This window comes from Saimiri boliviensis, chromosome 6 (genome assembly GCF_048565385.1).
Source record: "Saimiri boliviensis isolate mSaiBol1 chromosome 6, mSaiBol1.pri, whole genome shotgun sequence".
Classification (NCBI taxonomy): Eukaryota; Metazoa; Chordata; class Mammalia; order Primates; family Cebidae; genus Saimiri; species Saimiri boliviensis.
In genome coordinates, this window is record NC_133454.1 from 60,085,016 (window position 1) to 60,104,936 (window position 19,921).

At 52.4% G+C, this 19,921-nt stretch overlaps 2 protein-coding genes across 6 annotated transcripts in view; both read right to left on the reverse strand.

Annotated features, from left to right (window-relative positions):
• Nucleotides 1-6,003, reverse strand: VSIG2 (V-set and immunoglobulin domain containing 2). 2 transcript variants are annotated; one of them, XM_003923556.4, is made up of 7 exons: nt 5,486-6,003; nt 4,838-4,995; nt 3,793-4,000; nt 2,807-2,965; nt 1,719-1,838; nt 1,459-1,603; nt 1-443 (listed from the first exon to the last, which is right to left on the reverse strand). In XM_003923556.4, the coding sequence occupies exons 1-7, from the start codon at nt 5,544-5,546 to the stop codon at nt 314-316; spliced, it is 981 nt and encodes a 326-aa protein (XP_003923605.1). In that variant the 5' UTR covers nt 5,547-6,003; the 3' UTR covers nt 1-313. The 2 variants fall into 2 exon arrangements, with proteins under 2 accessions (XP_003923605.1, XP_010332706.1); XM_010334404.3 differs by lacking the exon at nt 5,486-6,003 and having other exon boundaries at nt 4,838-5,386.
• Nucleotides 6,004-6,540: 537 nt separating this feature from the next.
• LOC101049968 (myb/SANT-like DNA-binding domain-containing protein 2) overlaps nt 6,541-19,921 on the reverse strand; it is a 48,543-nt gene continuing 35,162 nt past the window's right edge. For 2 of the 4 annotated variants that reach the window (XM_074400776.1, XM_074400775.1), the window contains exons 6-10: nt 9,970-10,171; nt 9,628-9,783; nt 8,063-8,185; nt 7,636-7,762; nt 6,541-7,384 (exon numbers count right to left, since the gene is read on the reverse strand). In XM_074400776.1, coding sequence (XP_074256877.1) covers nt 7,069-7,384; nt 7,636-7,762; nt 8,063-8,185; nt 9,628-9,783; nt 9,970-10,171 — 924 coding nt within the window. In that variant the 3' untranslated portion in view covers nt 6,541-7,068. Of the gene's footprint in view, nt 7,385-7,635; nt 7,763-8,051; nt 8,186-9,627; nt 9,784-9,969; nt 10,172-11,753; nt 11,936-15,470; nt 19,915-19,921 lie in introns of those variants that run through there. The other 2 variants (XM_003923555.4, XM_074400777.1) reach the window with 2 other exon arrangements.

Consider the following 19,921-nt stretch of genomic DNA (forward strand, 5'->3'; position numbering starts at 1 on the left):
GGGAGGGAGTCTGCGTGCACAAGGCTTCGGCTTGGAGATTGAACAAGTCTCCTTTGGCCAAACCAAAAATCAGGGCTGGTGGGGTGAGGTGGACAGGCACCTAGGTTGAAACCTACCCCTTTTACCCAATCAAACTTCCTGCCTACCTACAGCATCATTTCTCGGACTTCAAGCCCATTCCTTCCCTTTCTGTTAATACTCTTTGAGCCGCCTAGAGGAATTCACTATACCAGCAGAAAGAAGAAGGAGACAGTATGGTACCCGCAGACTTTAATTACTGATATTTCCCCTCACTGCCCTCAGGGATGAGAAGTCACACAACCATAGGGAGCTTGGACTTGGTGGTCGTCACCGTGCTGGCAGATGAGGGTCTTTCCAGGAGCCCCTTGCTAGAATCAGCCCTCGAAGTGTGCTCAGAGATCCCAGGAGCGACCGCGTCCTCCCTGATGGGTATAGGCAAGTTCTTAGTGAAGGGTCGAAGTCTCCTGCAGAAGAGGGCTGTCCTCTAACCTGGATGACTCTCACTGTACATGAGAATCATCTGTGGAACTTTGGTTAAAATGAAGTTTCTGGACCGGGCGCGGTGGCTCAAGCCTGTAATCCCAGCACTTTGGGAGGCCGAGGCGGGTGGATCACGAGGTCAAGAGATCGAGCCCATCCTGGTCAACATGGTGAAACCCCGTCTCTACTAAAAATACAAAAAATTAGCTGAGTATGGTGGCACGTGCCTGTAATCCCAGCTACTCAGGAGGCTGAGGCAGGAGAATTGCCTGAACCCAGGAGGCGGAGGTTGCGGTGAGCCGAGATCGTGCCATTGCACTCCAGCCTGGGCAACAAGAGTGAAACTCCGTCTCAAAAAAAAAAAAAAAAAAAAAAACATCATTCCCCAACACACAACTCTAGGAAGGCTAGGAAGTGGCCTGAATCTGAATGTGCAACTAGTTCCCCATGATTTCTGTCCAGGTAATCTGAGGACTCCACTTGGAGAAATATTGCTCTGATCCCTTTCCTAGACCCTGACTGGCAGCTAAAATAAATGACACAGGCAGCTTCCCCTCCCCTTTCCTGATTTCTTCCACGGAAGAACTGAACTCAGCTGACTGCTAAGGACAAATCCAGCTTCTGGCATCTACAAGCCACTACTACTCCCAGGTGGTTAAAATATATGAAAATGCCTTTAGAACAGAAAAGTAAACTTTATAAGTAGGAGGGACTGGGCAGTCCTGCAAACTGAACTTCCCTGCCACGGCTTGTGGACCAGCCACTCCACCCTGTACCGCTTGCCTTCGCCCTCAAATACACAGGTTATACTGTTGCCACCAGAAAATCCCAGAGCCAAACAACACTTACCCATAAACACATTTAATGATGGGAGAGTTTGAGGGCTGCAGGCACCCACTTTTAACCCAAGCCCTTTCCTCCCTCCTTGCACCACCACCCCCCAGCCCTCCTGCTCACCGTAGGTCACTGCCCCCATATGTCTCCTTGGGATTCTTCCCCCTCTCTTTCTGGAACTTGATCAGGCAGAACACAGTAACTGACAGCAACAGCACGCCCAGGAGCACCCCAATTAGAGCCCCAGCCACTCGGCCTTGTGAAGGTTCTAAGGAGACATAAGACCCACAGAGTTGCAGACATTCCTTGGCCCACCAGCAGACAGCTTCATGCAGCCTTCCCAATACAAGCCTGCTGGCCCGGCCTCCACCCAGCATCCCTACCAGTCACAGAGAGGGTCAGCTCACAGGATGCACTGCCCATCTGGTTGGTGGCCACACAGCGGTAGGTGCCCGAGGAGGTCAGGGAGAGGTTGGTGAGAATGAGCTGGCCAGACACCTCATCTAGAGGATAAAGAGGGAGTGTTCCACCATTCGTTGAACTCTGAGCACCTCTATGAGGATAGCACATTTCATTTCATCCTTATAACAATCCTGTCGGGGAGGAACTAATTTTTTTTTTTTTTTTTATTGGTAGGGAAACTGGTTCAGAAAAAGGAAGTAATGTGTCTGAAGTGATCCAGAGAGGAATTTCAAAGCTGCGGCAACTTACCTGTTCTTTCCACCCTACATAGCTGCCTTTTGGGGAGGAGGAGGGCTGCACACTCATGAAGGATTCAGACACTGGCAATGGAGTCGGGGTGGGGTGCTGACTGGCTGATGTCAGGCTCCTGGTTTGGTGTAAAAGGCTTGATTGCTAGCAACTGCATCCTGTAGGGTGGCTCTAAGCTGACACAAATGCTTTTCTAAACTGCTTGCCTTAGAAGGCAGAGCACACACCAGGAGGTGATCTGGGGGTGGGGATCATTCATTTCTGGTTTGATAAAGAGGTTTTCTGGGGTTGGAGAGAGAATAACTAGATCCAGGAAGAGGAAGCTGAGAAACTACGGCTCCTATGTATATGGTTCCTCCAAAGAAACTGGTTAAAAGATTCAAGCCAATCCATGCTATTCTGCCTCAGTTTCCTCTCTAGGAAGTCTGCAAATGATCCATGACCCTTAGGAAACCTAAAATAAATCTCCCCAAAGCAGATGAGTGGGCATGATCAGAATGCTCCCTGCCTTCTACTCTCTTCCAGGATATCAGGAGTATATTTAGCTTGATAAATTCTCCCAGATCCCCCGGGCCACAGACTGTGCAGGAAGACAGGCAGGAGGGAACAAGACAGGAAGCCAAGGAAGAGGAGGCAGGGAAAGGTATAGTGGTTTGTCTCATACCCCTCATCATGGAACTGGTAATATGGCTGTGTGGGATTTAGAGACCACATCTGTCCAGGTGTCCAGTCCCGTCTTCCTGATGCCCTTGGCCCTTACCTTGAACCATGCTGCCTGGAGACGGTGTAGGAGAAGATCCAAGATGCACCCAGTTGTATACTGGCCTGGGAGCCCCCTCGGAAGAGCTGCATCTCAGGGCAATAGAGCCTCCCACAGAAGTTTGCCCATTCTGACTGCAGGAGGGATTACTGGGGGGAACTGCAAAAACCATAGAAAGTTCCTCAGAAATCCTCCGAACCCACTCCCAGATCCATTAAGTGCTACATTCTCTACTTCAATACCCCTGTCAAACAGTGGTCATCGTGTCCACACCCCCGCATCCCCAGGAACTGAGGGATTTCCACTACTGGAAATTCTGATCGTTAGAGAAAATTCTTCCTCATGTTGAGCCAAAATGTGTGTAACATAATATCCACCCATTGGTTTCAGTTACTGCCCTCTGGGCCCACAAAGAAATTAAAATCTCTCCTCCACATGACAGCCCTTCGGGGGTTGAATCCCACAGCCGTATATACACCACGTCCTAGGTGTTCTCTTTTCCTTCTAAACACTGCCAGCCTCTTTGACAGTTTTTCTGGTTGCTCATCTCTGTGCAGCCTCTAGTTTGGGGTGAGACAGAAGCCCTGAGCATGAGGTTGGTGCCCAGTAATAGAAGCCCTTGTTCCTTTGACCGCCACTCCCCTTCTCTGCCACTGACCTTGGGAGGGACAGAATCCAGCTACCAATTAGAAGTTACCCCATGATGGAGCTGCTGGGGACAGACTCAGATCCCCATGTATGGGAAAGGCTTTCTCTCACACACTCTGTTATCAGGCCCTGATGGAGGAGATGCCCTCGGTGGAGGGTGGAATTGGAGTATGACCATCTGGATTAGAAGACTTGGAAAGGGAGTATTTTCCCTTGGGGCCCCCAGTGCAGTTGTGTACTTGGGCTAAAAGTCAGAAATGGGAGATTTAGCAGGACGAGTGCAAACTCTCAGAGTGTGTGAAAGAGTAGGTGGCTGGTGGACCCCCAGCCTGCCTTACCCAGCACAGTAAGGTTGATTAGCCCCAACCCATTGGTGTAGAAATCTGGTGGGTTGTTGACTTGGCAGAGGTAGGTTCCGGTATCTGAGGGGTGGATGTCAGTCAGTTTCAGCGTGGCCACCCCCCTTGTGGGGGGGTTCTGAAGCAGGCTGACCCTTTTTGACTTAGAACCAGTTGGATATAGATGGCCATTGGTGAAGTACAGGATCTAGAGAGAGGCAGAAGACACACACATGTGCCTTTTTCTGCCTGATCAACTCTACAGTCCTTCATCCTCAAATTAGGTATAAGGCCCCTGACTTATATCAGCCAGGGAGGCTGACACCCTATAGCTGGAACCTCAAAGGCCTCTCTCCCCAAACCACCCCTTTTCAGGTGCTAAATGAACCAGATTCATTGTGCACTCTCTCTCCCTCTCCCTTCTCTCTCTTCCTCCCTCTTCCTTCTCTCCCTCCTTCTCTCCCTCTCCCTTCTCTCTCTCTCCCTCTTTCTTCTCTCCCTCCTTCCCTCTCCTTTCTCTCTCCCTCCTCTCTCTTCCTCCCTTTTCCTTCTCTCCCTCCTTCTCTCCCTCTCCCTTCTCTCTCTTCCTTCTCCCTCTCTCCCTTTCCCTTCTCTCTCCCTCCCTCTCCCTTCTCTCCCTCCCTCTTCCTTCTCTTTCCCTCCCTCTCTCCCTCTTCTTTCTCCCTCCCTCCCTCCCTCCCTCTCCCTCTCCTTTCTCTCCTTTCTCTGTGTCTCTCTCTTTCTCTCAAACAGCCAAAAGAGGCACGTATTATCTTGGTATCAGTCACAATACCTTAGTGTCAATGGATATATGAACTGAAACTTTGACTGCACTAAGGCAGGGGAGGTGGAAATAGGGGCTGTGGGAGAGGAAGGGAAGATACAGGGTGACGCAGACTGCAGCCCTGAGAAGATCTAGGCAGAGCCCACTTACCTTTTCATCCAAGCACACTGATCCCCAAATGCCCCTCCCGACCCCGTGCCCTCATCCTGGGTTCCTGTCTCTCCAAGCCAACCCAGCTTCATGCAGTTGCTCTCAGCTCACTGGATGGGACTCGGAGACGGGTTTTCCAGGCTGCACAAAGCTCCACTCCAGGGCGAAGCTGTCTCCCACCGACGTGCTGTAGGTGCAGGTCAGCTCGGCTGTCTTCCCCACCGGCGTGCTCAGCGGCTCAGTGGGTACCTTCACCTCCACTGCCAGCCCTGTGGCCCGGAACCAAAGGGAGGTGGGAACCCAAATTCCAGCGATCTGGAGGGTTGGGCCCACTCCGGTCATCTACATTGAAAGCTGAGGGCTCCCTCCCCAGGGCACAACACCCTCTCCTCAATCCAACCCCTCCCTTCCCAAAACCTGAGGTTTCCAGGACGGGCCTGGTCTTTGTGGGTAAAAGGGCCAAGACCGGCCCAGGTAAGAGGGTGTGTGTGTTTAGCAGAGAGAGAAAAATACTACCCCTGCGGTGGGTGGTTCAGGCCTGTACCACGGAGAGGCTGAACTCCGCCAGCTTGGGGGCCTCTCTCCTCTGCCCTCTTGGCCTTCAACACCTGCTCCCAGCCTCACCCCAGGCACCTTAGGACCCGTGAGGCCCACGGCAGCCTTAGCTGGCCTGGCAGGGACAGAGTGGGTCCCTAGGAGACGGGAAGCCGGGCCTGCGCCCCCCAGCTCTTGCTGTGATCCCACCGGGCCCCTCCTCACCACTCAGGCACAGATAGCCTAGCAGGGCCCCGCAGAGAAAGGGCCCCGGGAGCCCGGTCATGGCCGCGTCCAGCCGTCCTGCTCCTGCCAGGCGGGCGGTCGAGGTCAGTCTGGGTGTCGGGGAGGGAAGGGAGCACCCAAGGGTAGCCGCCTGGACTGGGCAGGAGTGAGACTGGTATCTCAGAGCAAACAGGGGAGAGGCCGGCACCACAGGTTAAAAAAAAAAAATGCTCCTCCCTCCTCCCCTCCAGCCCCAATTCTGCAATCCCTCCATCCCTGTGCCCTCCTTCCTTCCTCTTCTCCCCAAGGTCTGAAGGTGTCAGGCCTTGGGAAAAGGGTTGGGCCTGGGGTGGGCCTTCTGCAGAGACAGGCTTGGCACTGGAGCTCTGGAAGGAAAGCTGACTTTGGAAGACGGAGTTGTCCTGATACCCCAGAGCCGGCAAGTGGCGTCCCCACCTGGGACCTCACTGACTGTGAGCCGCAGGCCACAGACCCTTTCTGTCCACGCCACTTTTCATTTCACCACTGGGGGTGGTAGGAGTCTCGGTAGAAATGAGCATCTCTCCATTCCCAGAGCCACTCCATTTTAGGGGCAGAGAAACTGAAACCTAAAGGAGACCCCACCCTTGGTAGGAAACAACATGGCAAAATTTGGACACGGACCTGCACCCCATACTATGCCCAGCTCACCCTCAGTAACTAGGGGGATCTCTTCCAGATGGGCAAGAAGGTATCTTTGTTAAGGATGCTGTGGTGTGGGAGAGGAGCCCAAGTGAGCTTCCTCTGCCCTGTCCCTGAAGAGGAAGCAGGTAAGGCACATGTGCCCCTCAAGCTCCCGCTCCAAAGCGTACTAACTCCATCCCCCTGCTGCTTAGAGTAGCTTAGGGTCTCCTCCCCTTCTCCATGGGACAAACAGGGACCCTTCTAAACACCAGATGAGCTGCTCTGATCCTGCGGGGAGAAGCCCTCCTGGGTACACGGCTTGGGAAAGGGGTCTGCTTTGCATTATCCGGAAGCTCAACTTCTAGAATTCTTAGTTTGAAAAGGCAACTCGATTCTCATCCCATACAAACACAATGCATCTTTATTGAAATTTGCAAATGAAAACGCACACATTTCATGTTAGTTTTAAAAATACATTCCCTAGCCTCTGTTCCGGTAAAACCTAGTCAAGCCAGCTGGACAGGTTATATCAACGCAGGGAGCTGGAGTGGGAGCAAAGGGTGGTGTTAGATAGGGGTGGGGTACAGATCAAGGAGGCCTGGGAGACTCGGTGACTGGCAGTCTCTGCCAGGGCCCTTGGTGAGTAGCTGATTTCAGCATCTGGCTTCACAGGGAGAAGTGGTGGGGGGGGGGGCAGTGGAGGCTCCTCCCAAGTCCAGATCCACTTCTTCTCCCTCTTCTGCAATCTCCTAGACACTTGGGTCTTACTGAGACGGTTTTCCCACAGTAAAGAGAGGTAGGGATAGAGGACTAAGGGTCTGGAGTGTGAGTACTCTTCCATGACTCAGGCCTCTGTGCTAGAGGTGACCCCTATAGGAAGGAGAGACCCCAAATCCTTTAGCCAATGACTGGCTGGGTCATCACACCAGAGACCCAGCTTGACTCTGGGCGGGCACCATCACCGGCACAGCACCCATGCGGCCCAGGGCAGAGGAAGAAACCCCACCAGGGATGGGGGATACTGCTTGAGGGTGGCCCCCATCTGTCATGGGCAGTTTTGGTGAGGGCAGGACCCTGCTGGAGAGACTGGGCGTGGGGGTCAATGCACCAGGCCTGGGAGGGCCGTGAGGTGGCCGGAGGGCTCGTGCGGAGGTGACAGAGGAAAGGGTCCCGTTCCTGGAGATTGTGTCTGAGCTCTTGGCCCAGGGCAGGGTCCGGGGAGCAATGGCATCCTCCCTAGTCATCAAAGAAGTAACAAGAGGTCAGAAGTGAGACGGGGAAGGAGAGAGTTTCTACTGGCTTGGTCTTATATTCTATCTCTCCCTGCACACTTCAGTACTCCTTTTCCTCTCCCTTAAAACCTGCCCACAGGAATGATGTTTCAGCCACTGCCCCCTCCTTCCAATAGATGAGAGCTGCCTGAATTCTCAGACTCTGTGAGGAGATCTGGGAGAGCCCCCATTGCAGCAGAGAACAGGAACACTTACTTGATATCATTGGCTGGCTCCTCCAGGGCCTTGCCCCGTCGATGGTACAAGAGGACCAGCCCAGCCAGCAACCCCAGTCCAACCACAGTACCCACAAAAGCTCCAGAAACCACCGCAGCTCCAGGCCCTGGAAAAGGCATCGTGTCAGAGGGGGACACCCAGCTGAGGGGTTCCCACATCTCTCCAATCCCACTCCCCTGACCCCACCTGCCACCATATGCATTCTCTCTTTTTCCCTGTCAAGGAGAGGGGTGGCTGTCAAGCAGGAAATGGCCAGTCACAGAACAAATATTTGTACAACCATTTGACCAGGGCAAGCTCCAGGCCCTGTTGCAATGAGAGGCCTCAGCAGACAGGCTTCTTCCCATCTTGCAACCTCTCTCCCACCGTCGACCACTCTTCTTAACCACACTTACCCCTCACTGACCTGTGCTCACTTCCAGGGTCACATTGCACTGGGCAGTGCCCACCTCATTGTGGGCCTTGCAGACATAGACTCCAGACATGGAAGAGGAAAGGTTGGTGAGGCTTAAAGACCCACGGATGGTATCTGTGGACACAATTTATCCATCAGTCCAGGGACCCTCTTTCCCATTAAAAAAAAAAAAAAATCTTGTCCCTTCTCTGGAATGTCCCCTTTGACCCTCTGGGAGTCATAGCTTATCTATTCCCTGAAGTGGGGGAAAGGTGTGACAGCTGGGATCGGTTCCCAGCTGCAGACTGGCTAGCGCAATACCCTCTCCATTCACTCCTCATTCACTGCCCTCAGTGGAAATCTGACAGGAGGCTACAGAGAAAGTGATGCTCAGAAAAGCCAAAACACCATTTTAACTTTTATTTTGCCAAGACAGTGTGATGAGAGAGAAAGAACACTAGAGTAGGAACAGGCTCGTGTGGGTTCCAGAACAGGCCACGGGACTGATTTTAAGCAAGTTACTTGATATCTGAGGGTCTCAGTTTCTTCGTCTGTTAAACTGGACAAGATGACCTCCTTGATGGTGTTGAAAGGACTACATAGACTAATCATTATGACAGCTAACGTTTATTGGCTGCTTACTCTGCACCAAAGACTGCTCTAGATTCTTTACGTGTACAAACTTAACACAATTTCCCAACAAACTTGTGAGGTAATAAAGATTCTTTTAAAAAAGTAAAAGCTCCTATTATAAAAATGGTCATGTGAAAAGTAGAAAGAGAGGCAAAATGAAAATCCATATTCCCATAACCTAAATCCAACATTTGCTTTTGGCCATGTTTATTTTCTTTCTTTTACTTAGACATTTTATTTTATTTTATTTTTATTTTTTTATTTTTATTTTTATTTTTTTGAGACGGAGTTTCGCTCTTGTTGCCCAGGCTGGAGTGCAATGGTGCGATCTTGGCTCACCGCAACCTCCGCCTTCTGGGTTCAGGCAATTCTCCTGCCTCAGCCTCCTGAGTAGCTGGGATTACAGGCACACGCCACCATGCCCAGCTAATTTTTTTGTATTTTTAGTAGAGACGGGGTTTCACCATGTTGACCAGGATGGTCTCGATCTCTTGACCTCGTGATCCACCCGCCTCGGCCTCCCAAAGTGCTGGGATTACAGGCTTGAGCCACCGCGCCTGGCCCTAAAATCTTTTTTATAACTGGTGTGTTCAAGTCACACTAATGAGTTCAAGCTGGTGTGTATAAACTCCACATTTTACAAATTCAGGAATGAAGTCACCAAGTCACACAAAGCTAGTCACTAGAAGAGCTAGAATTTGAACACAGACACTCCAGTTGTAGAGCCTCTTTCTTGATAGTACACACAATTAATGTACCTAACACAATACCTGCCCTAGCAGGGCATCTTCTCTGCCCCCCATTCCTCCACATCTCCCTCCTCCTTCTCCTCCTCCTTCCCAATACTTGTCAGCATTGGCCCCCCTTTTCACCCCAGTCCCTGTGGTACCTCTCATCTTTCCCCTTCCCCAGCCTGTCTTGGCTGTTTCCAGAAGTGTCCTCACCTAACGCTGGTGCAAAGAAAGTCTGGAAGGATGGGAGCTGCCGATCCCACTGGTAATGGGCAGTGGGCTTACTCCTCGGGGACTGGCAGCTCAGGGTCATGTTGGCCCCCACACGAGGCACACCCAGGAGGCGGCAGGATGGAGGAGCTGGAGGAACTGGGGAAGGGGAGGCTGATTAAAACCACACCAGAAGACCCATCAATCCTCTCCCTCTGCCCCATACCCTTCTGTTGCTCCATTTGTCCTTCCCCCAACTCTTGCCCTCAGCCATTTAGGAGAGAGACCTGCCAGACCTCCCGGTGAGGGTGGGGAGGGGTATGAAAGTCTGTGTTTCTCACTCACCCATTACATTGAGTTCTAACGTTTTGATGCTGTGGCCCCTACTGGTGCCTTCTTTGTCTTGCACATTCACAGAACAGCTGTAGGGGCCAGAGTCTTTCTCCTGGAGACCCTCCAGCCGCAGGGACACATTCCGGGAGGGCATAGGGTAGACCAGGGATACTCCACGTTTGCTTGTTGTGGCCCCATTGATGTAGGCCAACACCTGGTGTGGGGCATAACACATGCTCGTTATTACATCATGTATATACTGCACCGCAGGCTCAGCCAATCTCCCTGCCCCAACTGGCATTCTCCAAATGCCCCTCATGTGCACCCATTCTTCTAACCTGAACCATCTCCCCATTCACCTTTTGTCCCTAGCCTCCTCTCACTGCTCCTGGGTCCTCTTCAACAGAACCATTCTTGGTTCCTGTGCATTGTCTCATCTCCCAGTTGCAGTGTTTAGAAAGGTGACGTGACAGTGGGAGTAGGGACAATGTAGGTAGGAGGTATGTATGCAAGCAACTCAGATTGCTGGGATAGATCCCGGTTTGTAAGACCTGAAACTTACACAATAGGGGAGGAATCTTCCAGGAAAAAATATTACAAATTTTTTTTTTTTAAGTGTCAAATGAGGCTGGGCATGTTAGAGCACGCCTGTGAGCACTTCAGGAGGCCAAGGCGGGTGGATTGCTTGAGTCCAGGAAGTTCGAGACCAGCCTGGGCAACATGGTGAAACACAGTCTCTACAAAAAATACAAAAATTAGGCTGGCATGGTGGTGTATGCTTGCAGTCCCAGCTACTGAGGGGACTGAGGTGGAAGGATTACTTGAGTGGGGGAGGTAGAGGCGGCAGTGAGCCAAGATTGCACCATTACACTTCAGCCTGCGCAACAGAATGAGACCCCATTTCAAAAAAAAACCCAAATGACTTCCTTGAACAGTTTTCAGGGGCTCCTAAACATTGTTTCATTCTCTTCTGGGTAAATCTGTATTTGGATGTAAGCCTGGTGTCAAGACAGATGGGTGGGAGATTGTGGGAGGAGATGGCCCCTTGGCTCTCAAGGTGGTATAAAGGGGCAAGGTGACAGATAAGGATTATATGGGAAGAGAATTGGCCTGTGACTCGACAGTATTCAAAGCAGAGAATGTGAAAACAGAAATATGCTTTTTTTTTGACAGTCTCACTCTGTCACCCAGGTTGACAGTGGCTCAATTTTGGCTCGCTGCAACCTCTGCCTTGTGGGTTCAAGTGATTCTGCTTCCTCAGCCTCCCAAGTAGCTGGGATTACAGGTGCACACCACCACACCCAGCTAATTTTTGTATTTTTAGTAGAGATGGGTTTTTACCATGTTGGCCAGGCTGGTCTCCAACTCTTGGCCTCAAGTGATCTGCCTTTCTCAGGCTCCCAAAGTGCTGAGTTTAAAAGTGTGAGCCACCACGTCCGGCCAGAAATATGCTAACTTTTACAAGTCGCGTATGTTACTTCCCCTAAGTTTTTCTCAGCCCTCAACTTCCATTCTTCCTCTCCTCCTTTTTCCTCCATAACCAAGTAAAATGCCTCTTCATTTTTACGGTGTTTTGTGTCCTAGAATTTTAGGGAAAGTTGGGCAAAAGATAACTGGGAAGTTCCCAATATCAGAACAAAAACTGAACTGGTGAGGGTGCTCTTCCCTGAGACTCCTTCCCCGGCCCCCATTACCCGGCCCCCATTCCCCCGACACTCCTCCCACCGCTATCAGCTCTTTCCTTACAATCCCGCTGGGCGCAACAGGCCTCTTGCTGAGAGACGTTCCTCCCTCACCTGTTCCTCATTCTCTTCTTTCAGTTGGAAGAACCACATCACAAAGGGCATCTCCCTCAGCTGGGCTGAAGACACCTCCCCTTGCAAGGTGTACCACGCTGGAAGCACCACTTCCCCTCCCTCCACCGCCTGCAACTTGGTGGTGGGCACGTGCAGCTGCAGCTGGGCGCGCGAGGAGGGCGCTGGAGACAAGAGCGAGGTGTGAGCGCCCCGGACGGGCTCCCAGCTCCGCCCGCGGACCCTGCCCAACGTGGCTCCACGTGAGAATGAGGAAAGTTGCGCAAACAGGAAGGAGGAACCTTGCGGGGTCCGGCCCTGGGAGGCCTCAAGGGGTGCCCAGGGACCATTGGCTCAGTGTCCTGCCTCATTTCATCACAGCTTCCTCTCTCCACCGTCAGCCTCTACGGTTGTAGCGGGGATGGGGACACATTTCTACGCATTTGCATTTGTTCGTATCCAGAGGCGCGGGACAGATTTCCAGTCAGGAGGGGAAGATGTTAGGAGAAAGGGAGGACCGACCGCTTCTGTTGTATGCTCCACATAGCCCACTTGCTTCCCCAGTTTTCCTGAGCGAGAGCCAAGGGAGAGTAGCGATGCTGCTCAGGACCACCAGGGTCCCTCACTACCTACTTCTGGATGAGCAAAGGGGGTTGGGAGGCCGCCTGGTTACCGATTAACCCTGCGGCTCCTTCTGAACTTGCGGGAGCTGGAGAGGGCAGAGCGGCCCAGCTCCCAAGCCTGACCCAGTGAATGTGGTGCTCCCTGCCCTCCTGCGCAATCCCAGCGGCGGGGAAAACAGAGGGTTGAAACCCAGAAAGCACCTGGGAGCCCTTCTGGAGTCCCGGCAATCTAGGCAGAGGCCTCTCGGGTGGCAGGGAATTACAGGCAGCGCGAACGGCGATCCGGACAAGTACAGAGCCTCCCCTGAGTGTGTCTGGCGTTCAGGGGGTCGACCCGGGTATAGGTTTCAAGGAGGGGGCTATCTTTGCATCACAGTGTCCGGAAATACTCATCCTTTGCCCTTCGGAGAAGCAACAGATCAGCCAACTGCTAAGCCCCTTGGGGTATAACCTCGGGCTTGCACACGGCCTGAGGATGCTGGCCGCCCTAGTCCCGGGCCCTACTCCCCGCAGGCCTCGGCGCTCTGCCTCGGGGCTGAAGACGCCACCTCCGCGTGGCGAGCAGGCGTTGGCCGTGGGAAGAGGCCGCAGCCAGGCCCGGCTCTCCGCCCTCGTGCTCGCAGAGCCAGGCTGAAGGCCTCTAAGGGCTGGGAGTTGATCCGGCCAGGATGCACGCCACCCCCACCGCTTCCCGGCTGCGCTGTACAGAACCCCCACCTCTGTTCCTTGGCCTTCGTAGCATCCCTCTTCCCATTTCCTGGAGGATCCCTGTGGTCTGGGCAGGAAATTTGCACCCAGTGATAAGGCAGAAGACAATGAAGTGGGGTGGGGGCCGCTAGACCAGAGGCTCTACGGGAGAAAACAATCCCCGCCTCAAGGAACTGGACGCCCCCTGGGGGCCCTGCCCACTGGCCATTCTGCCGAGGCCCGGCCCGCCTGGGGCCTTGCCTGCGGGTGGTGCGGGCTCTCCCTCAGCCTTCCTGCCACACACACCGCACCGACAGAGCGGGCAGAAATGGTTTCCGCCAGGAAACTGCCTGGGCCTGGGAGGGGAGCGCGCTTCCTTCACCTTGGGGACCACCAGCGTCCTCCCCAGGTCCCACATTTAAAATTCCACTTTACAGAAGGTAGAGGAGGGTTGAAAGAGATTGTAATGGACACACTAGGGTCTGAGCATGGGCTCCCTGCTCTTCGCCCTCTCAGAAACCAGGAACAGAAGGGGGCCTGAGGCTTTTCTGCCCTCTGTCCCGGGTGTCTGCTGTCTCGAAAGCCCCCCAACTGGTCTGTTTTTTTTTTTTTTTTTTTTTTGGTCCCAGAGTCCAAGGAGCCAGTGGGTGAGAAAAGGAGGCTGGTTGGGTCTGAGCGAAGGACACAGGGACAGCTCAAGAAAGGGACCCTTCCGGCCCACAGCCCTCTCGGAGACCAGAGTGAGGGAACCGGCAGGGGCTGCAGGAGAGCGAAATGGGCCCGCTCCCCAGGGCTACTATTTTTAGTCTCCCTCTTTCTCTGAGAAACTCCCCCCGCGGGCTTCTCACGCCCCAGGGGCAGCAGCGCTGAGCCTCCGAGGAGCAAGCTGAGCCGGAGAACCTCCCCAAGAGCCCAGATGAGTGGAGCCGGGCGCCTGCCCGTTGCCCCGAGGTCACCAGTGCCATTAACCCTCGAGTGGCTGGCGGGAGCTGGGCAACCCCTGGGGGGGTGGGGGACAATAGAACTTTTGAGTCCAGGTCTTCAGTATGACAAATTGAGGCTCAAAGCTGGGGTAGGACAAAGGGTTGCAGATGAGCAGTAGGTGAAGCCTACGATAGCAGGCAGCCAACTTGAACTGTCCTCCCTTGCTTCAGAGATTTTCCCCCAGCCCCTATCCCCCCTTCCACAAGGAAGGGGGATAGAGTTGGGCTGGAATGCAGAAGGAACAGAGAAGTTGAAGTTGGGGAAGCGGGAATGAGAAGTTTGAGGGATCCCGGGGCAGGCATCCCTGGCTTTGGTGTGGCCTGGGAGACTGCTCCTGAAACTCACTTTGTCCAAGAACTGTAATATTGCATGCCCCAACACCTGTGGGACACAAAACAGGCTAAAGGGGACACTGGCGATCTCCATCTCAGTCCCCATCATTGCGGCTGAATTTCACTCTACATCTTTCCAGGCCTCACTTGTCCGACATCCTCCAACCCGAGCAATGAGTTAAATATGGCCAAACCCACCCTTCACCACCATTCAAGATCCTTGAAGGGGGATAGCAAGAAAACCTGATGGAAAGCAAGTGAAACCACTCAAAAGGGCCTAGTCCTGCCGGTCCTTCTCTCCCAGATGGAATTCTGAGCCACCCCAACTCCAGCTGAAGCCAGAGTCCGTGGAGGCCTCCAACACTTCCCAAGCACTTTCACCAAGGAGGTTCCCTTCCTCTCTGACCCTCGGACACCCTCCTCCCAGTTTCCCCTTGTCCCTTTGGCTCTGAGAACCAATAGGGGTGGTGAACCTGGAGAGAGGGTGTCACAGTTCTGTTTCTCTGTGCATTTGAACCCTTCCGCCATTTCCTGTGTCCCAATGGCCTCACGGTCGTCCTTTGGGGGCACCTCCCTTATTCCCAAGGCAGGAAGCAGGAGAGGGCAAGAGAGAGGATCTGTGCTGGGGAATTGACCCGAAGTGCATGTGTCAAGCCTGGGGACCAGGGGAATTCCCCGGGGGATCTTCCTCATCAGCTTGTGTGTGGGGTCGGAGATGAGAGGGGGCTAGAGTTAAGTCCTTAAGCTCTTTAGCCAGTGTCTCATCTAGCGGCTCAGCTCATCCGGCTCTGCTGGGTGGGGGTGGGGAGTGGACAGGGAGAAGAATGGTTCCAATAACTCACCCCAGAGGTATCCAGGTCTTCCGCGAGATGCCCCTAGCTTCTCCCCCTCCCCAATCCCTCTCATACCCAAACTGGGAGCCTTCCCCGCCAAAGCGCGGACCCGTCAGTGATGCCCTGGGGTGGGGTTGGGAGGTCAGGGGAAGAGGGCGAGTCGTGGAACCTAGTTCCGCAGCAGTGCCCAAAGTTCTCCCTCAGGGTCGAATTCACCCCATCCTGCATCCCAAGTCCCCTCCAGGTCCGGGTTTCACTCACCGAGGATACTCAGCCCCAAGAACAAAAACAGCAGCAAGTTGATCACCGGGGACCTGGGCAGGGAAATCATGGCCCTCCCTGGCCCAGACAGAGTCAGAGGCGACAGCTGCGGGACACAGGGACCCGCAGGTGCCGAGGCTGCGCGATGGCGGGAGCGGAGCGTGCGCGGGAACCGAGCCGCTGACACCCAGAGCGGCTCCAGCCCAAGTCTGCGTGCTTGTGTGCCGGTGGCGGGGTGGGGACCCAAGGGCGACAGAGGGGCGGGGCATTCGAGGGGGTGGAGAGGTCGCCGTCCTCACGGGCGGAGCGTGCGGGGTCCGCCGCTGGGGGGCGCCCCCAGCAAGCGGACAGTGGGATTTCCACCCCCCCAACCCGCCCCGGCCTCTCCCAGGTCAGGACGCAGGGAGGGGTGGGGTAAGTCGTGATAACCCGAGAGCCAGCCAGGGTGTGGCGGGAGGGGGGAAGAGTAGAGTAGGCTCCAGAACTATCCTGCACTGTACCCTCCCCTTCCTCCGGGGTAGGATAGGGTGACCAGGAAGGGTGGGAAATTTGGGGACTATCCGAAGTCGGAACCACCAGTAATCCTTGACTTGTAAGAGCTCCAGGGCTCTGCCTCCAACAACTGGCTCCAAGCTTGGGGATGCCGGGTCCCCGGCCCAACCAGGGGGCCTTCCTGGGAGGAAGAGGGAGAGCAGCATTTTACAGTGGCAGGGAGAGGTTGCAGCGACAGCTGCCCGCGGGCTCTGTGGGAGGCGGGGGCTGCGAGGCCACCGGAGCGTGGCAGCAAGAGTGACGGCAGAAGCCCTGCGGGAGCTCAGGGCACCCCGGGACGCGCCAGCGCTGGCCAGCGGCACAGGGAATCTTCACCCGAGGGCAGGAAAAAGGAAGGCTCAGTGAGTTCCGCAGACCCCGACAATCCAGCATGGAGAATTACCCTGGTCTGTGCCTCATACTCCGAGCAGGGAAGGTTGGCACAAGATAGCCCCAGGAGCCAAGCGGGAAACTGAGGCAACGCGCGTGCAGCTCCCATTTTAGCCCCTGAAATGAGCGGCGTTCTGGCCTGAAGCTGACTGGGGAGGAGGGGCAGCTGCGGGAAGGTAGGCAGGACAGTCCCTCCGTATCTTCTTCATTCCCCGAATCTTCAGTGCCTCCCATTCCCGCAGTGAAAGGCTCAGGCACGCTCTGATCCTTTAATTCCCGAGACTAGCTCATGTTCGCTGTGATTTGAATTTAACGCCCCCCTCCCTGTGCCATTCCGTCAAAAGGCACCTTTGCGCCCTCTGGCGGTCGCTGCTCCCTTACAGCAAGGCACGCACCTGTTCTTGATTCTCTGTCCAACAGCGCGCGCGCGCACACACGCACACACACACACACACACACACACACACACACACACAATGCTTGAAACATCCCAGCACACCTGTTCTTGCTTCTCTGTCCAACAGCGCACGCACGCACACACAGACACACACACGTTTGAAACATCCCAGCACACCTGTTCTTGCTTCTCTGTCCAAAAGCGCGCACGCGCGCGCGCACACACACGTTTGAAACATCCCAGCACAGCTCAACCACCCAGCAAAGGTCACTGAGGGCAGAAAGCGTAACAACGAATTCCTGGCGCTGCCTGCTCTGCGGGCAGAGCTGACTGAGAAGAAAAGCAGCCAGGCCTGCGGGATTCCATTTACTGCACATAGTTGTGCTGTTTTAACAGTGTAGTCCCTGGGCAAACACTGTACACAATATCTTTTTCTATGCAGTGCCTCATACGCACTCTCAGCTGCTTCTTCCTAGTGTGACCTGCCTGGCTCCTCTTCAAATACCTGCCATGCAGTGGGTTGGAGAAATGCCGATGCGAACATGAAATTGCTCATGCAAACCCTGGAATCTAGTATTTGGCAGCTCAGTGGCAGCAAAGACAACAGGAAGAGATACCTGCCAGTCTCACATTCTTGTGCAGGGAACTACAAACTTGGACTTGCCAAGCAGATTGTGTGGTGGGGTTGGGGGTTGTTGGTTTGGTTTTCCTATTCCATCACACTCAAATTTTTCTTGGCTTTAGTCTGAACTGCGAACCATCTCTTGTAAACACCCCTCCTCTGTTTCCAGACAAGTCACCCCGAGAAACTCCTTCCAAGAGAGGAAGTAAAGTCTTTTGGTTCTAACCCAGAAACACCAAGTATCTATCACACAGGCTTTGTTCATCCTGATCAGGTGCTACATAAGGTGTAGCCTCAACAGTCATTCCCTGTAGCTAACTTTTCCTTCAGAATTCAGATCCCAAATTACTTGTGACATGGGAAGTAAAGCAGCAACCAATAATTTATAGGCAGTGAATGTCTCCATGTGACACAGGGGCAGTCTCTTCAGGATTCTTTGACCCTAAATAAGTTTCCTTACTGTCACCTATTTCAACTATTTCTTTCTTCTGACCTTGAGGCAGTCAAGTAGAAGTTGGCATAACAGCTCCATTACTTTCTGAAAATTTTCACCAAGATGCATCTGAAGGTGGATTCCTCTTCATCCTGGTGTAAATCATGAATGCCAGCACAGATGATCTGCGTGCCACCTGGGAACTGCTTACATAAACATCTGTGCAGAGCTAAGTTCATAGTTTCATGTTAGAAACTTGCAGGCCACTAGTGCTTCTTCGAATCACACCTCATCTTAGATTTCCAAAGTATTTCCTAATATCTATTTTTACATTTGAATATACTTTCTCTGTCCCCCTTGAATCAGTTATAAGGCTTCATTAAGGTCTAAATAGTCCATTTCTTATTTTTTGGCAATGCTCATAGTTATCTGACCTCCTGCTATCTTTTCTAGACTGTTCTGGACAAAGAGACTGGAGATACAGTATCAGCAAGCTACTTTCTTGGTAAACCTTCATTTCCCAATGCTCATCTTTGTCCTCTCCCAGCCAACCATCCCAAGCCAAATGGTAAAAACATCTATTGGATCCAGCCTTTGCTATCTTCTCGACGCCACTCACAGTGGGTCTAGCAATGTCCCATTCTCACTAATGTTCAGTATGTCTAAAACATTCTTATGAAATGTTACCCAATGTTCTGCCCCAGCTAAGCAACTAACAACAATGGGAAGATTCAGAAAAGAAAAAATGCATTAAAGCATGTTAGTTTTGGGACTGGTCAACAGCAAAGTTTTAGAGATGCCATGAGGTATTCCTGCTAATAATACTCTTTCCTACAGCATTTAGCACTGAGTACTATGAGATTATTGCTACAAATGGCAAAGAGTGCCTCAGTCTTTAGGATCAGAATTCTAAGTTCCAAAGAAGAGCAAACTCAAGGAGGATTTCCTCAGGCCTCTGCCTATAGATGCTGCCCAGGGAGAACAGCTACGCTCAACACACTCTCAAGATATTTATATTCTCCTTGAACTAGTACTCATTTTTGGCAGCTCTCATCAGAAAACAACCAATTCCATAACCCCAGACTCAAATAACAGAAATAAAAGCCATTTCATTGATTATAAGCTCTCTAGTTACTACAAAAATAAAGAAGTGTTAACCAACACACATCAGAATGAGAAAAATCATTGATTTGAGAACATTCAGGTTGCAGGAAAAGAACATTTTTTTGTTAATACGTAAGTATATCTTCAGTAGCATAGAAAAAACGGAAAAATCAGAGTTCTTACCTGGATTTGCAGCTCACTTAAAGTAGAGCACTTGAGAGATGCTGGGAAATCATTAAAGATAAATAACCAATCTAACGAGTTCCTGCCATGAGATCAAAGAGATCCTTGACTATGCTATTAGTAAGTGATTCTGAGCCATGAGTACTAACCTGTAAGGAGTAGTGGTTGGTCCATTAGAAATCTCTGAAAGATCTAAACATGACAGTTGCCTTCCTAATGGACTCATACCTGTCAATTCCTTCTCCTAAAAAAATACTTTTGAGCTGGCACCAGTGGCTCACATCTGTAATCCCAGCACTTTGGGTGGGAGGATTGCTTAAGGACAAGAGTTTGAGACCAGCTGAAACACAGGGGGAAACATAGTATGATTTATCACAGCATGATAAAATAAAATTTATTTATGGTTTTGGTAGAGATAAAACATATCAAACACGGGGGAAACAAAACATGAGATATGTTTTGTCTCTATCAAAAACATAAATAAATTAAACAAATATTGCTGGTGTGATGGCACTCGAGCCTATAGTCTCAGCTACTAAGGAGGCTTTGAGGCAGGAGGATCACTTGAGCCCAAGGAATTTGAGACTGCACTGAGCTATGATTGCACTGCTACACTCCAGACTGGGTGACAGAGCAAGAACCTGCCTCAAAAAAAGGATGTTTCTATTGGATCCTTCTATCCTTTTGAGAGACAGTAAGATTCCATCAATTTTCTAGTTGTACTCCTTGAGAGCTGCCCCTGAGTACTAAGTGTAAAAGATGAGGAATGACTCTTTTACAAATTCATGTAC

Excerpts from the sequence above, each read along its gene's own strand:
- VSIG2 (XM_010334404.3), bottom strand. The coding sequence starts at position 5,068 with ATGACCGGAGTGGGCCCAACCCTCCAGATCGCTGGAATTTGGGTTCCC. Across the intron at positions 1,839-2,806 it reads TCCAGGCAGCATGGTTCAAG|ATGAGGTGTCTGGCCAGCTC; the intron begins GTAAGGGCCAAG and ends TTTATCCTCTAG. Across the intron at positions 444-1,458 it reads TATGGGGGCAGTGACCTACG|GGAGGACGCGGTCGCTCCTG; the intron begins GTGAGCAGGAGG and ends TATACCCATCAG.